The sequence below is a fragment of the Symphalangus syndactylus genome, chromosome 4, assembly GCF_028878055.3.
Source record: "Symphalangus syndactylus isolate Jambi chromosome 4, NHGRI_mSymSyn1-v2.1_pri, whole genome shotgun sequence".
NCBI classification, from domain to species: Eukaryota; Metazoa; Chordata; class Mammalia; order Primates; family Hylobatidae; genus Symphalangus; species Symphalangus syndactylus.
This window is the reverse complement of record NC_072426.2, coordinates 142,413,400-142,430,397: the sequence shown is the minus strand read 5'-3', so window position 1 is coordinate 142,430,397 and position 16,998 is coordinate 142,413,400. Positions and strand designations below refer to the sequence as shown.

Genomic DNA, 16,998 nt, shown 5'->3' with positions numbered 1-16,998 from the left:
GAAACTCAGGTTGTCCCTATTCAGTGCATTTATTCTAGACATGCTCACCCTTCACTGGTTTACTTCTACTTCTTGTCCTGCGTTTAGTCATTCTTTGGTGACTTTGTCTCTTCCTTTGCCGCAGTGCTAGGAAAGCCCTGTATTGAAGGGGTACTTGCAGGATTCTCCATGTCAGTGCTTCCCTGAAGTGCCTGTGATGGCAGAGACCTTAGGTAGCCTCTGGTCCACCTGCTCACAGGGGTCTAGAGACATGAAGGGACTTATCCCAAAACCATGAGGTCATTAACAGCTAATTATTCTGTCTCCCACTCTGGGCTTTTAGAGAAACGTCAATCAATAATGATCTTTCTCAGATATGTATAGGGTCAGGCCCAGGAAGTTGTATTTTGGTAAGTTTTTTTCTGCCCCAAGGGTTCCTTGATAATAATGTCTGTTACCAGTGCAGGGTGTCCATGTACTTGGCGTTTTGAACAAAGAATTGGACAAAACACACAAAGCAAGGAAAGAATGAAGCAACAAAAGCAGAGATTTGTTAAAAATGAAAGTACACGCCAGTGTGGGAGCAGCCTGAGCAGCAGCTTAAGGGCCCTGGATACAGAGTCTTCTCAGGCCCAAATACTCCTTAGAGGTTTCCCATTGGCCACTTGGTATTCAACGCATGTAAATGAAGTGCTGGCCCACAATCAGTAGTTGGGGAAAGAAACCAATCAGAGGCTAAAGTGAAGTTAACAGAGTTGTACTTCTATGCAAACGAAGACTTGGCCCACAATCAGTGGTTGAGGACAGCAACCAATCAGAGGCTGAAGTGAAGTTACAAAGTTACACTCCTATGCAAATGGCTGATTGGTTACAAAAAGCAACCAGTCAGAGGTACTTTCAATTTCCCATCTGCGGTTCAGAAAAGGTGGGGGTTTGCAAAGTAGCCTTTGGTCCATTTGTTACTTAGGCATGGAAAGTTAAGGTTTTCTTTTCAGTTTAGTTCTGGGAAGTCAGCGTGAAACAGCCTTAGGTTCCCTGCCTTCAGACCCTATTCTCCTGCCTCATGTCCACTTTGAAGTGAGCTTCACTGTATCTTAGAAGAAAGGTGACCTCTTAAGTGTGGTGCCAATTTGCAAATGTCCTTGGAGTGTGTATATAGAGTTATTGGATACAATAGCTAAAGGTCATTCGGCTTTGTCCTAGAAGGGAAAACCAGTGTGCTTTCCGTTAGAAATAGGTTGGAAATAGACTTTGGTTCACAGGAAAAATAGAAAATGAGGGTTTGGAGTTCAAGACCAGCCTGCTCAACATAGTGAGACTCTGTCTAATAATAAGAAGTGCAACATAGTGAGACCCTGTCTAATAAAAAATAATGAGAAAGAGAAGAAGAAAAGAAAGAAACTGGGTTTGGGGAGAAACTCTTGTTAGTGCCACCCCCTGGATCTACTTAGTTTCAAACTTTAGTTCAATCAATATATAGGCTAATAGATACAGATGAATTTTAAAAGATTGCAGATTCCGTGTATAGCATAGATTTATTTGTGAAAATAAATTACATGCCGTGATGCTGATTATCCCTGGCTTTGGTCGGGCCTACCCAAGTGGGAAACTGAAAGTTTCCATTAGGTCCTCTGGGAACTAATCTCTGAGCTTTTCTTTGTCCTGACGATCTTTTTTTCAATGTATGGGAACTGAGAAAACTATATTTGGGATTACATTTTTATTATAAAACCTAGCATTTTGGGTGGGTTATCGTTTTCTTAGGGAGGCAGGTACCAGCCAACCACATTGCTTCTATTCACACTGGAGGGGAAAAAACACTCACATTTGTGCAGGAACCCATCCCCCTACTTATGTAGCTTCTAGTAACACCACTGCATTCTGCAGTTGGACCTGCTATGCAACCTGAGTGAAATTGATCGAGTAACTTAACACAGGCAATGAAATGACCTGAATAACTCAATTTCTTTCTAGTAAATTAATCTTGGGTTCTATCATGGATAAGACACCTTTGAAAACAACTAATTTGGCTTGACATTGTTCCTTTAAAGATTTTTTCAGTAATTGCCCGCTCTAAGCATGTCTAGGCAGCTGCATTTTAATTATGCATCCCCACCAAAAGGTAGAAGTCATGAAAAATGATCCTGAAAATAGCAAAATACCTGAAGAATTTCACATAGATTTAACGTATTGATAGACAGGTGAGTGTTCAGCCACTACCCACCTTAACAGGATCTTCAGGGAAATTGTTAGGAGGCTAGTTGAGCACCAGACTGGCCATTGGAAGACCAGTTTGATTCATGGTGGCATACAAAATGAGGCAATGTGTTATTGTGAAAGCCAACGGCGGTTGAATTCTGTAGGTAAGACACTGTCGTGACCAGTATTTATCACATCACTCCCCAGCATCTAGTAAAATGTCTGGTTCAAATTAGGTCACTAGTAAATTTGGGCTGAGCAAACTAAAAGGGATTCTGCCTTCCCCAAACAACAGAAAATACAGATTTTTTTTTTTAATGTGACTTGCCTTTCTAAGGTTTAGCCAGTATATTCTGTTGTATTAAACATAGTCTTCTTTTTAATAACTTTTCTTTTCTCGGCAGGTTCATATAAGTACCACCGGGTTAATTGTGACCCCGCCCCCAAGCAGCCCAGTGACAACTGGCCCCTCGTTTACTTTCCCATCAGATGTTCCCTACCAAGCTGCCCTTGGAGTGAGTATAGTTTCTCCCATTTTTATTTCTCTTTTAGGTATTTAGTCATGTTAATCTGGCACACTCCACCTCCTAACACCTGCAGTGTATGTTCATACTTGTTAGGTGTGGTGGGTCTCTATCCTTCATCTATTATCTCTGTTAATCTTAACAAAACATTAGAAAGTCCCTTGCCTGTTTCCTGCAAAATTTTTAACAGTGAGGATCAGTGGCCTGAAGCTATTAGAAGAACTCAAAAATACATTTAATTTTCATTAAAATGCAACCTGATTTTCTAAAGCTTAACCTTTATTTCTTTTGAGTTTCTAGATCCTGCTTATTTCTTATAAAGACACATTTATGGAAATACTAAGGAAACAGGTCCTGAAGGTGAATGGTTTACTTTGAGTCACATGACAGATCTATACCAAATCTCTACATTAAAGATTCATTCTTTAATTTCTTGTCTTGTATCCGTATGGTCTGTAGCTGTGGCTATCTAAAGGCACCTTCGGTCTTGGAAGGCTCCCCTAGGTTATGTTGATTTCCCTTCTGAAAACATAACATCCTACAGATAGAGTCTAAACGGCTAATTGCTTAAAAACATTCAAATGGGAAAATAATAGGGAGAATTAGGGTAACCAGGAGATACAGATACAAAGAAGAGGGCCATTCTGGAAAGAAAATTAAAAGGGAAGCAACAAGCAAATGCAACCTTCGGTAGTAGAGAAAGACTGTTGTTTAAGACCTTGTTTCCTAAAATTGTAAGCAAGGAACTAGCAGTTGTGAGACATCTCTCATCCAGGCCACAGCTTTGGCTTATATTGTCTATTTGCTCCAGTGCTGAGTTGAATTACGATAGAAAAGATCATTAAATTAGATTGCCCTAGTACCTATACCATTGCATCATCCTGCCTGCCCACAGTCGTAAGTTGTGCTGTTTGCAGAGAATACCATCGGTGTGTCCCAATGGTGGGGGTGCAGGCCTGCGGTGAAACAGCCAGGGTTTGAAGCCCAGCTCCGCCATTTATTTGTTATATGACCATGGAAAAGGTACTCTGCCTCTTTAAGCCTCAGTATCCCTAGCCATAAAATAAATATCTACTTCACAGAGTTAGATCATAGAAAGGGATGACCATTATTGATCTCCTTTTTGGCCTCGGTTGAGGGCTGTTCCAAGTTGGGCCTGGTTCACTTTGTTACAGTTTTCTTTGCTGTCTGTACCAGGAACAGGGAGGCTTCTAAGCAGCTGGTTTGTTTTTAGGTTGTGGGTTTTATACATGTTGTAAAGATTTTATTTCCCTCTGCTAGAATGCTTAGGGCCAGATTTGTAGCCCCTCCAGCAAAGACTCCACAACATAGTTAGTCGAAATGTTGGCTCCGGCTAGTTTTATTGTTCTCATTTTCCATTTGCCTTGTTTTTCCTATTTGTTATTTATTTTGTCTCGATACATCTATAAATAATTGAAAACTGATTTAGAAACAAGGTGGGATATAAATAAATGTAGAGTTATTACCTAGCTTGACTTAGGCTTTTGAAAACTTTTTAGAGTTAATCATGTTCTTGTATTTAAATGGAAGTTAATAATGTTGTAGCTAGAGGTTAAGGTGTTTTTTGTTTGTGTTTTTATTTTCGTTTTTAATGTTTCCTGAACAATTACAACTTTCTTGATAGTACAGCTGCTTGGCGAAGGAGAAGATGCCTGGATTCATCTGGGGAGAAGATGAATTTCAGTTAACTTTTAGTGAAATTTGGTTTCCCTAAGATTCTATTAGCCCCGGATATTTGACCAGAGCCAAGTTCCTTAACCATCATGACCTCTCATCTCCAGGGGAGACTCTCTCCTTTTCCTTCCCACTCACAGTACACGTACACAACAAGTTGATATTTTCATTTCCAGATGACTGCCATGCATGATAAAATTCTAACTTGATTTCTTAAGGGAAAAAAAAAGACTTAACTTTTCAGATAATAGAAAATTTAATTATAGGTTAAGCATCTCGAATCTGAAATCCAAAATGCTCCAAAATCTGAAACATTTTGAGTGCAAACATGAAGCTCAAAGGAAGTGCTCATTGGAGCATTTTGGATTTCAGATTTTTGGATTTGGGATGCTTAACTGGTGAAGTAAATATTTTAAAATCTAAAAAAATTCAAAATCCAAAACACTTCTGGTCACAAGCATTTGGATAAGGGATATTCTACCTGTGGTGAGAAAAGATGTAAGGCTGGCTCTTGTGGGCTGAAGATTCTACAATGTAGGAAATGGCCAGTTGCTCTTACCTGGAGGTCACTGTGAGGCAAATCAATGGGACAGGTCACAAGAGAACATGGATATACAAAAATCAATTTACATTCAGCCATTTTATTTTAGGATTATATAAGAAAACCTGCATGTTAAGCAAGAGGAAGGTTGATTAAACAGTATGTCTACTGTGCCAATTTCATTTAATGAAAAACTAATTATAAACAAACCTGTCTGTCATCCCAGGAGATGTCTAGATCTCACAGTGCCTGGTAGGTTGGCAGAAATCACAGTGCCTGGTAGGTTGGCAGAAATGTTTTAGATTTAATATGTCAGGTTTAAGTGGAAAATCTCAGTAGCATGCGCCCTCTACATCTTATATTAATTGTGTCAAGCATTCTATTTAAAATTTGAAATGGTTCCGAAGACTGTGAGTACTATTACAGCAATGGCACACAGCTTGGTAGAAAAGAAGGCAGGCTTTTCATGGTGTAGATTTATAGGTAATAAATGCCACCAGTAGAATAAAAAATGAAAATTATTTCTAATGCCTTTTTTCATGAATTGAGATTTTTAAATCTTTTATGCAGAATGAAGTTATAAACATTGTCCCACACATTTCACATGTAACAGTTAAAATTTTAAATATCCAACATTATGAGCAATACTGGTATTACATGTATCTAAATCAGACATCAAACTATTAATAGTAGTGATTTTTAAAAAATCTTTTTGTAGGGGAGGAGGTTGAAGATTTTAGTCTCGTGTCTTCTGCATAATGGCAGAAGGACTTTTAAAACAAGTGATGAATAATCCCCGATCCTCTGGACCAGCCAAGAGGTGGTTAACTGCAAGGTATTATAAGGTAGTCAGGTCAATAAAGGTAAATACCACTCATGGCCAATTTATAAACAGATTGCATTCCAAATTTTAAAATTTTAGTCTGGGTGCGATGGCCCATGCCTATAATCCCAGCACTTTGGGAGCCTGAGGTAGGAAGATCGCGTGAGGCCAGGAGTTCGAGACCAGCATGGGCATCACAGAAAGACCCTGTCTCTACAAAAAAAAATTTTTTTTAATTAGCTGGGCATGGTGGTGCATGCCTGTAGTCCCAGCTACTCGAGAGGCTGAGGCAGGAGGATCGTTTGAGCCCAAGAGGTTGAGACTGCAGTAAAACATGATTGTGCCACTGCACTCCAGCCAGGACTAGATGCTGTTCCTGAAAAAATACAAAAATAAAAATAATAAAAATTTTATACACATACATGTTTGTATGTGTGTATTTAAACAAAGTTGAATGATGTCAGATTCTCAAAATAGCCAATATGTAGCCATGGTGGAGGCTAAGCAGAACTTGTTGGTGGGTTCAGGGAATTGGAAGTAGAGGATGAGGCTGTCAACCTTGGTAGCTTGAAAGTTAGAAGTAGAGCCTTTGGAATTGGCAGGAGATCTAAAAATCAGGGTGAAGGGTGGGATATGGTCAGAACTTTCATAGCAGCAACAGGAAAGGATTATAGCATCTTGGGAACTGAGACCTCTTATTCCACATCATATTGTTCTAAGAAGGGGATAGAAGCACATAGTGTATTTTCATTCATGAAATGCTCATTGAGGATCTAGGTGCCACCAATACAAAGACGGGTGATACAGTCCCTGACTTCACAATGTCACTAATCATAACAATAGCTTCTATTTATTGAGCTTCTGCTGTGTTCCAGGGCACTGGGAAAGACAATTTACATAAACTATTTCTAATTGTTAACTCCATCTCTCAGGTTGGTATAGTGAAACATAGAGACCTTACAGAATTTACACAGAGTCACTTAACTGGTATACAGATCTCTCTTGTTTCTTGTAGATCAAATGTGGAACAATAAATTTATAATTTATGCATGTAGATGGTAATGCTGCTGAACTTGGTAACACTGTTGACCAATTTCAACAGGCATCTCCAGGTAGTAGCTTGAACCATTTCCTCATCAACCAGTATTCATGCATCTGAGTTCAGTACACACAAGGACTGTTTAGACATGTTGATATGTAGGGTTGAAAGTGGGCTGAATGGAAATCAGACATTTAGAAAGCAATAGTGATAGATTAGAGAATATTAATGATATTTGCCCAAGGGACCCAGAAAGGCTCAGTCTATCTTGCCAGTCACTTTTCTACCCTGGGAGGTGTGTGAGGGAGATGCACACATAAGGGACAGTTAGAAAGGAAATGAACCCTTTATTTTCAGTTGAACTTGTGTCCAAAGCTCCAATGCAAAGCACTTTACTAGTAAGCTGGCCTGTAGCCCTTGGCCCAAGCTTGAGACATACTGGACCATTTCCCCTCTCTTTAGCCAGATCCTAAGATCTAATCACTACCTGGGAGAGTTGCATGAAAGGGCAAGCAGAGGGGAGAGTGCCAGAAGGGAGAGGTTTCACACCCATATACTTGAACTTTTCACTCACAGTGTCACTAGCAATGTGGCCTGCCAGTGTTCTGAAATGCTGCCCACTCAGAGAGAAGACACGTCTTCCCTGGGTGCTCACTCTAGCAAAGGAAGGAAGTCGAGGACTGCCCCAAGAGACTGAGCCAGGGTTGGAATCTATGTTTTTTTGACCCCAAAGGCCATGCTTCTTCGATGATGTAACACTGTCTCTTCTTTCAAGATCACTGGGTCAGGAGAAGAGAACCTGGACATGGCGAAATATGACCATTTCCCATTAGCACACCATTCTTAAGTCCTAGTTTTGGTGAGCAGAATATTGTTAACAAAATGTGAATTTTGTATCATTTTCTAGAAAGTCCATAGCTGTTTTTTGCATGTAGTAGAGAGTGTATACTTGGCCTCTGGTGCCTGGGCTGGCCTGGACTATGAAATAATAAGCAGGACTCCAGGTCGCCTCCGGGTGAATGAAAGGCTATGTGTGGTTTTACTCTGTGGAAATTTCAGGTATTGCAGGACAGCAAACTGCCTGAAGCACAGTACACAGTGGATTACCTTTTGAACTTCCACATCACCAGATTATTTTGGTTTAGGTTGTTTATAAAGCAACCCACAAAATTTCCTAGTCTGTCATAGCTCTGGAGTCACCAGAACCCTATCATTTTACCAACCCCACAGGGGCAAGCAACATCTAGGAATCTGATTTTAATCAGAGTTTCTTGATCTTCATCTGTTTGCTCACATACACACAAATTTACACATGCAAACATGCATGCACTGGGAAAAGATCTGCCCAATTTTATTAAACCATTTATGTTTCAACCACAGAAAGTGAGAGAGAACTCTTTTCTCTCAGGCAGAACCTTTGGGATCTTTCAGGATATCCTCTTTGATGCCATATCTTAATGTCTAACTCTCACTGTTTGCAAAAGTAATGTACATGGAACATTTAGCTTAGTGTATTTTGTGACAAGAAGTGATTTTACATTTTATTACAAAATTTTATTTATATTACAAAAGATGACATGTTTTTATCAGGTGCATAGATGATTTTTATCTTTTTCTTTTTAGGTCAAATTAGTACAGCCTGTGTTTTAATAAAGTTAAGCTATAATAGACTATTTTAATTTCTGTTTCAGCACATGCCATTAGTTTTCTGCCTTTCCACAGCCACACTGTTTTGAGATTGAGCTTAGAAAGATTTAAATGGAAATCAGTGAAGTGGTAATTTTACAGTTTCTCCGTATATTACTCTCTTTACAGTGTAGACTGATTATCTCACCTGTCAAACTGCTGATGCATTGTTATCCATGAACTGTCCAGGTCACATTTGCTGTGACCAGGATTGTCTTTATCTCTGCTTTGTCACTGGAAAGAAGCCTAACAGGATAGATGCTTGCCCTTCTCCTGGTTAAAGGTTTTGGAGGCTCTAAGCCTCAGTACATGCAAATTCCAGAGCTGTAACAAATCTTAATGCCGCCATATTTTGAATTGAGAATGTGAGGCACATTTTCATGACGTTCCAACTTTTTGAACTAACCTCTGCCTTCTCCTGGTTTGCACTTTGTAAGTGGCTCTGCACCTCATTTGTTTCTGCACTAAATGTTCTGCAACCACTTTAGCTGCAGTGTGGGAAAAATCTTTATTGAAAGTCGCTTTAGCAAAAAATTAAACATAATGCGTCAAATAGTTACAGCATATGTCTAGAAATTTGAAATTTTTTTCCACTCAGTTCATTATGTTTCTGGAACTATGTATGTCTATATTAACAGCCAGATGTATTATAGTGAATGGTGACGAAATTCAAATTTTTATTCCAAAAAACAGAAATAAGATGACTGGTATAAGCTCTGTTTAGAAATCATTGGATCTTTATTTTGTTAATATGCTGGCATATAGAAGCCATTTACCCTTAACTAGGTAATTCTTTAGTCTTCTTATTTCTCCTTTGACTTAGTTTTTACATCTAGTGGTTCAAAGATTTGGAGAGGACGAGGTAGGGGTTCAGGCAGTCTTTGTGTGCTTGTTTTCCCAAGAGTTTCAGTATACAGACCCTAAAGAATTATCTGGGTTTATAGATCAGAAGGTAACAATTGCTCCATTGATTTTCAAAAGGCATGGAATCCCGTAGGCAGAACCCCATTAGGCTGTGCCCATAAAGGTTACCAGCAGCTTTTCACTGGTGTACTTGTTAAAGATTACCACCCTTGATAGTACCAAATTTCAAAAGCTGGCAAAGTTAAGAAAAGAATAAGCAAAAGTAGCAACAATGGTCCAGTGACTGTGGCTTACTATTGTTTGGGCTTTTTGTAGACCAGGCATCAAAGGAAATTTTCTTCTGAAGGAATGATTTGAGATAGAGTGCAGCTAAATTGTGTGTTGTGTTTAAGTTTCAGATTACAGAAACAATCACAAATTAATTCCTAGCAAGCAGCATGACATAACTACCCGCCTCTACAGGCATTTGGATCCTTGTCCAAGTCCATACTTTAAAATGCTATTAATCTTAAGATTACATGCAATTGTTTCATTTTTTTTTCTTTCCCTCCTCCCAAGGGTGATTACTTACCTGTTTGCTGAAAAGGTTGCTTTGGCTTTAAGATTTTAAAGGAGAACAAGAGATGAATTTGTAGAAGCAGGCTTTCATAACAGTTAGGCTGCTGATTCTGCCATGTGTGGATTCCATTAAAGTCTTGTTCTATGGATTTATGATTCTTTTTCTCTCCCACCTTCCATAGGAAGATGTAATCAGTATTTTGTTCCCACCTTCCATAGGAAGATGTAAATCAGTATTTTGTTCCCTTTTTTCCCTTTCTCTTTATGTTTTTCCTATACCAGACTTTGAATCCTCCTCTTCCGCCACCCCCTCTCCTGGCTGCCACTGTCCTTGCCTCCACACCACCAGGCGCCGCTGCTGCTGCTGCTGCTGCTTCTGCTGCTGGAATGGGACCGAGGCCCATGACAGGATCCACTGACCAGATTGCACATTTACGGCCTCAGACTCGCCCCAGTGTGTAAGTGAGGGTGTCATCTATTACTGCTTATGTGTTCATTTAAAACTAAGTCCAAACCTCAGAGGTCAAGAAACACCTTTCTGACATGAGCTGATGACAGCGTTATGGCTCACCAAGCGGTCTATGTCCTGCAAACTTCTACCTGGTCATGCATATAACTAGGGAACTGCTGAAAGAAAGTCTGATACATGAGCTTGCCAGGTAGCTGTCCCACTAGTGAAGAAGGCCTTTTATAGTTTAGGGAAACACAGTTTGCTTCTTTAGAATATTATATGTGTATGAAACTGCCTCTTTTGTACAACTCCTGTTTGAACTTTTTATCTTTATTTTCATTTCTTGCATAAGAATACTAATAACAGAAAGGTATTCTTCACAAATCATATCTGGGTCTAGTTGGAGTATGAATATAAAAAGCTTAAGTCCTCAGCAATGAGTATCCAGAAAAGTTTATCCTGTTGAGCGTTTATTTGTGGCAGAATACAGCCAGGTCTTTGTGGATCCTGCATTGTGTAATTTTGTACACCAACAGTTTAAAGCACTGGCAAGAACTATAGGTTAATATTGCCTGCCTGGTTACCATGTGTTCGTGGGCACGGTCACCTTGCATCTTGGGGTTTTGTGATCTGGACTTTGTTTTCTCTTGATTTTTTCAAATTCAGTCTTTTTCCCTAGAACTGAGCATACAAAAGCAGGTGTAGCTCAAGCCTCTAGGTTCAGCTTGTGTGTAGAAGCCAGCGTGTTGTGTTCCCAATGGGATTTCATACCATATGTTCTCATTTGGGGCTACTTCTCAAGCCTAACAAGTGCCATTTGAAGAGCTCAGTTTTCCTAGTGGGTACATAATCTCTGGTAGCAAGTTAGGCACTCTTGGAAACTGCATTAATTATTTCACACTATGCAAATACTATTTGGTGGGATAATCACTTCCACACTGGGAGGAACAGGTTCTTAATCAGGAAGGCCTCTGCCTACTTTTAAAATGTGGACAGCAAAACCTCTTTCAATGGAGAATTGTCAATGCTACTTATAGATTAAAGGATTATACTTTCAGTTTACATTTGTACAAAATGTTCAACACTTTGTACCAAGGAAGAATTTTGAGCATCTTGGGATTTGTCTGTTACTCAGCCTGAAATCAAATATTATTTTCTATTCTAGGTATGTTGCTATATATCCATACACTCCTCGGAAAGAGGATGAACTAGAGCTGAGAAAAGGGGAGATGTTTTTAGTGTTCGAGCGCTGCCAGGATGGCTGGTTCAAAGGGACATCCATGCATACCAGCAAGATAGGGGTTTTCCCTGGCAATTATGTGGCACCAGTCACAAGGTATGGTTTTGAATACATTGTTTACTACGTTCTAAACAGAGAAGCTTTGTTCTTTTCCATGGTTTTCAGCCTATCCAGATTCCTTTCACATTATAATTGCCTGTTACCTAGCCAAGGTTTTAAAAATCCATGTCTACAACTACTAAAATCCCTTCTAACTCTAAAATTTTCAGCTTACTTTTCACATGGATATATGTGAAATTATAGGTTTCTACCAGTAAATGTACTGGGTTTTAAGTTATTTGCTTTAATGGGAGAAGGTTCAACAACACCATTTTCAGTATTTTTCTACTAGGAAAGGCATAGTGTTGATACAAAGAAAAGCTATATTATTAATACTTATGTGTTTATATAATGCGTACTGTGTGCCAGGCAGGCAGATTTATAAATGCATTATACTGATTAACCTTACTTCTTAGTTGCTGTTACATTGAGGCACAGAGATATCATACAGCTTGTCTGAGATCACGTAGTGAAGAAGTGCTCAAACTCAAACCCTGGTGGTCTAGATTTATATTTATTTCATTAACTTTGTAATTACCTCTGAATTCTGACAATGAATTCTATAATATAGTCAGAAATAAAAATTTTAAGTATAGCATAGATCCTTCTCAACTGAGGGCAGTTTTGCTCCCCAGGGAACATTTGACAATATCCAGAAATATTTTTAATTGTCACTACTGGAGGTTAGGGGTGCTACTGGCTTTAGTGGATAGAGGCTAAGAGTGAAACATCCTATACATAGGACAGCCTCCCACAAAAAATAATCATAATCTGGCCTAAAATGTCACTGAGGTTGAGCAACCCTGTTATAGAGTGACAGGAGCTTTAGATATGCAAAAATTTATATATTTTATGTAAAGATAGTTCAGCTTTTGGTCACTGAGGAAAGAAGCCTTGGAAATAGAGTTAAATGACCTGTAATGAAATCAACACTGAGGGAGCCCTAGTTTTTGACCACCAGCCGTTTAATATACAGTCCAGGTTTAACTGCATTAAATCATTCCTCAAACCCCCTGATTTTAAACAAACAGCTTAATGAACTGACATGTTTGTCAGCTGTTGGCCTTGATTTATAGGTTGGCCAGCAGCCTAATCAAATGAAAATCACTATTGTTGCAGATGGTGACAGAATGTTAACTTTAATTTGACTTGCAAATTTTTAATCAATATAAACATTCTTTTCTGTGTATGTTAAAATCTACAGAATCCATCCCATCCAGAAAATGGCAGATAGAACCTCCCTGGTGCAAAATAATGATAATAATAGATAAGAGAAATGCAACAAAGAACAAAAAAATAAAGTTAATGAAGGAAAACATTTTTATAAAAAATTTTTTATCAAACATTTTTATTAAAAACCAATTATTAGAAGTCTCTCTGCTTGTATAGCCGGGTGCAGTGGCTCACGCCTGTAATCCTAGCACTTCAGGAGGCCAAGGTGGGCAGATCACTTGAGGCCTGACCAACATGGTGAAACCCTATCTCTACTAAAAAAACAAAAAAAAAAACAAAAATTAGCCAGGCATGGTGGCACGTGCCTGTAGACCCAGCTACTTTGGAGGTTGAGGGAGGATACTCACTTGAACCTGGGAGGCAGAGGCTGCAGTCAGCTGAGATCATGCCTCTGCACTCCAGCCTGGGTGGCAGAGCAAGACTCCATCTCAAGGAAAAAAAAAGAATCTCTCTGTTTGTTTAACTCTAGAGGAATATGTGCTTACAGTAAATTCTGTCATTCATGGTAAATAGTAAGGATGTTCAAGTTAATGAAGTGTTTTCTTAGTAGAAAGTTACTATATACAGAATTGTTATTTAAATGAATTTGGAATATGGAAAAAAATACATTACACAAAACTATACTGAACTTAATTACATTCAGTGAGTACATAGATGTTTAGAGTTGGCTGTAACCCTGAACATGTGCAAATACAGGATGAATACAGAAGAGTTATTTCACACTGGCCCTGCCTTCAAGGAACTTACCAAGTCAGCAGTATTTGATAAATAATTTATTTAAAAAATAATACACCAGCTAGGCGCGTTGGCTCAAACCTGTAATCCCAGCACTTTGGGAGGCTGAGGCGGGTGGATCACCTGAGGTCAGGAGTTCGAGACCAGCCTGGCCAACATGGTGAAACCCCACCTCTACTAAAAATACAAAAAAGTAGCCGGGCATGGTGGCACGTGCCTGTACTCCCAGCTACTCAGGAGGCTTAGACAGGAGAATCACTTGAACCTGAGAGGCAGAGGGGTGAGCCAAGATCACACCACTCAACTCCAGCCTGGGCAACAGTGAGACTGTCTCAAAAAAATACTACTACTAATAATAATAGTATACCACATTTTGTAGTCAAGGGCCAAAGCATAAACAATTGTGGAGTTTACAAACAGAATGAAAGAAGAAATCCATGTGAAACAATAGAATCATAAGATCTTAAACCTGAATCTGAGGCAAGGCTTCTTGAACTGACAGTGTTCATGCTGGATCTTGAAACATAAATGAGATTACAATATGTCAAGAGAAGACGGAGAGGACTTTCCACTAGTGCGTGTATGTGTGTGCATGCATGTACACGGGCACATGTGTGATGTGGAGCTGGAGGCAAGTAGGAAGCCAGGAAACAGGAGCAAAGATACGGAAATGGGGATATTGTCAGGGAATGATCCCAGCTTGTTCTATAGATGAAGGCGGAGAATCCAGGGCCTTGAAAGTCAGTGGAGATATTTGGTCTTTTATGGAAAGCTGAATGCAATAACTGTTTATTCTTGAGCAGAGTATGACGTGTGGTTTCTGGTGACTCAGAATATATTTCAAGACCTTTCTCTGTCTCAGAGCCATCATTACTTTGAATTTTCTATTCTTAAACTTTATAAAAATAATTCCATTCATTTTTTAAAATGTTCTATGTTTAAAGCTCTGAGTCATTTTTCTTGCATTTAATTGTTCTTTCTGTCATTTTGCTAATGGACTGGGCTTTCCATCTGTGTTTGTGTCTTGGCAGGGCGGTGACAAATGCTTCCCAAGCTAAAGTCCCTATGTCTACAGCTGGCCAGACAAGTCGAGGGGTGACCATGGTCAGTCCTTCCACGGCAGGAGGGCCTGCCCAGAAGCTCCAGGGAAATGGCGTGGCTGGGAGTCCCAGTGTTGTCCCCACGGCTGTGGTATCGGCAGCTCACATCCAGACAAGTCCTCAGGCTAAGGTCTTGTTGCACATGACGGGGCAAATGACAGTCAACCAGGCCCGCAATGCTGTGAGGACAGGTAAGGAGGAACCCAGGCCAGAACATATCAGGATAAAGGACTTACCTGCCTAATAGTAGATCTTTTATGACAGATGTTGAGAAATGTAGATGTAATTAAAATAATGAACAACATTAGGCACAGTCTACTCAGTGGCACCTTGTATCTATTTATTTGGGCTAAGCGTGCCCTGCGTATTACTTCAAGCCTGATGGATAGATCTAAAGTCTGAAAGAAATTAGGCTGATCCTAAGAATGTCAATAGTACTTGAAATTTTGACTTCTATAGTTGAGATCGTATGATCTCAAATCTCACTACTACCATCCATGTGACATTGCGTGATAGCCTACTAATGGGTGTGCTGATCATTTCTGATTAACTTAGGCACAAGTCTACTTTGGACCCTATAGGATCTTAAACAGCTTTCTTAGTTCTGTAGCACTGAAAACCTTCCCAAGAGTCTTGGGTAACTAATGGGATAAGGGGTAAACTAAAGGCTTGTGAACTCTATCAGAAAAACATAAAGAAGGAAAATGATTAATAAGAAAAGGGAATGAATAATAGGAAAAGGACTAGAGGGAGACATGGCTTGACACTGTAGAATACCATCAAAAACTGGCTCAGTTTCTCTAACACTGTGGAGGGACTGCCTCCTAAGCAAAAGGACTTGGGTCAGAACTGAGCTTCCAGGCACTCAGTAGACTCAAGGGCTGACCTGGAAGGACAATAGATAGTGTCTAGGAATCCAGCTAAGATTAAGTGCTTTTAGGCCACTGTCCATCCCATCTTTATTGTAATAAATACAATAGCAGCTTTTCATCATGGTCTGATGCAGTGAAATGACTCATGTTTTGGTGAGCAGCATCTATTAGATTGTTGAATTTTGCCGTGTTACCTCTTTCCATCTACTAGTTGCAGTGCACAGCCAGGAACGCCCCACGGCAGCAGTGACACCCATCCAGGTACAGAATGCCGCCGGCCTCAGCCCTGCATCTGTGGGCCTGCCCCATCACTCACTGGCCTCCCCACAACCTGCGCCTCTGATGCCAGGCTCAGTCACGCACACTGCTGCCATCAGTATCAGTCGAGCCAGTGCCCCGCTGGCCTGTGCAGCAGCTGCTCCACTGACCTCCCCAAGCATCACCAGTGCTTCTCTGGAGGCTGAGCCCAGTGGCCGGATAGTGACCGTTCTCCCTGGACTCCCCACATCTCCTGACAGTGGTTCATCAGCTTGTGGGAACAGTTCAGCAACCAAACCAGACAAGGATAGCAAAGTAAGACCTTTCTTACTGTTTCTCTGCTTTACTTACTTCCCTGTTTTTCTTCTTATGTTGTGTCTGTCATTTTTAGCTAATGAGAGGACTCATTGTTCAAGAAACCCTCAGGTGCTCCCTACGTGTGAGTCACTATGCCAGGTGCTAGGAGTAGAGTGGGGGAAGAAACGCAGGCACCACCCCATCCTCTTATCTAGAGCTCATGTTTCTCTGTGTTTAAACACCCACTACTTGCCAGACTCAGTGCTGCATGTTAGAGGGACCACAGTGAATGAGACATAGTCACTCCTCCTTGTGCAGCTTACAGTCTCATGGAGGAATTTCCTTTTCCCTTTAGTTACTCATTCTTTCATCATATTGCTGTCCTCAAGTCTTCCTGCTCAGTGAGTCTTGCTTGATAAGAGTTCTGTTAAAAATATATATATGTGAGGGGGATGAAACTGTTGATCAAAAGTGTTATTTATGGATTTATTTTATCTACAACAGTGGTCCCCAACCTTTTGGGCACCATGGACCAGTTTTGTTGAAGACAGTTTTTCCATGGACCCAGGGGTGGTGGCAGGGAAATGGTTTCAGAATGATTCAAGCTCATTACATTAACTGTGCACTTTATTTCTATTATTATTACAGCATACTATATAATGAAATAATTATACAACTCACCATAATGTAGAATTAGTGGGAGCCCTGAGTTTGTTTTCTTGCAACTAGATGGTCCCACCTGGGCGTGATGGGAGACAGTGACAGCTCCTCAGGCATTAGATTCTCATAAGGAGTGTGCAACCTA

At 40.1% G+C, this 16,998-nt stretch overlaps 1 protein-coding gene across 4 annotated transcripts in view; it reads left to right on the top strand.

Moving 5' to 3' along the window:
- SH3RF1 (SH3 domain containing ring finger 1) overlaps positions 1-16,998 on the top strand; it is a 176,657-nt gene that overhangs the window by 138,398 nt on the left and 21,261 nt on the right. For 3 of the 4 annotated variants that reach the window (XR_010120613.1, XR_008657294.2, XM_055276366.2), the window contains exons 6-10: positions 2,583-2,693; positions 10,191-10,366; positions 11,525-11,695; positions 14,698-14,957; positions 15,850-16,211. Coding sequence is in view for 2 of the 4 variants with exons in the window: in XM_055276366.2 (XP_055132341.1) it covers positions 2,583-2,693; positions 10,191-10,366; positions 11,525-11,695; positions 14,698-14,957; positions 15,850-16,211 (1,080 nt within the window). In the remaining 2 variants the exon portion in view is untranslated. The remainder of the gene's footprint in view (positions 1-2,582; positions 2,694-10,190; positions 10,367-11,524; positions 11,696-14,697; positions 14,958-15,849; positions 16,212-16,998) is intronic. The other variant, XM_055276367.2, reaches the window with a different exon arrangement.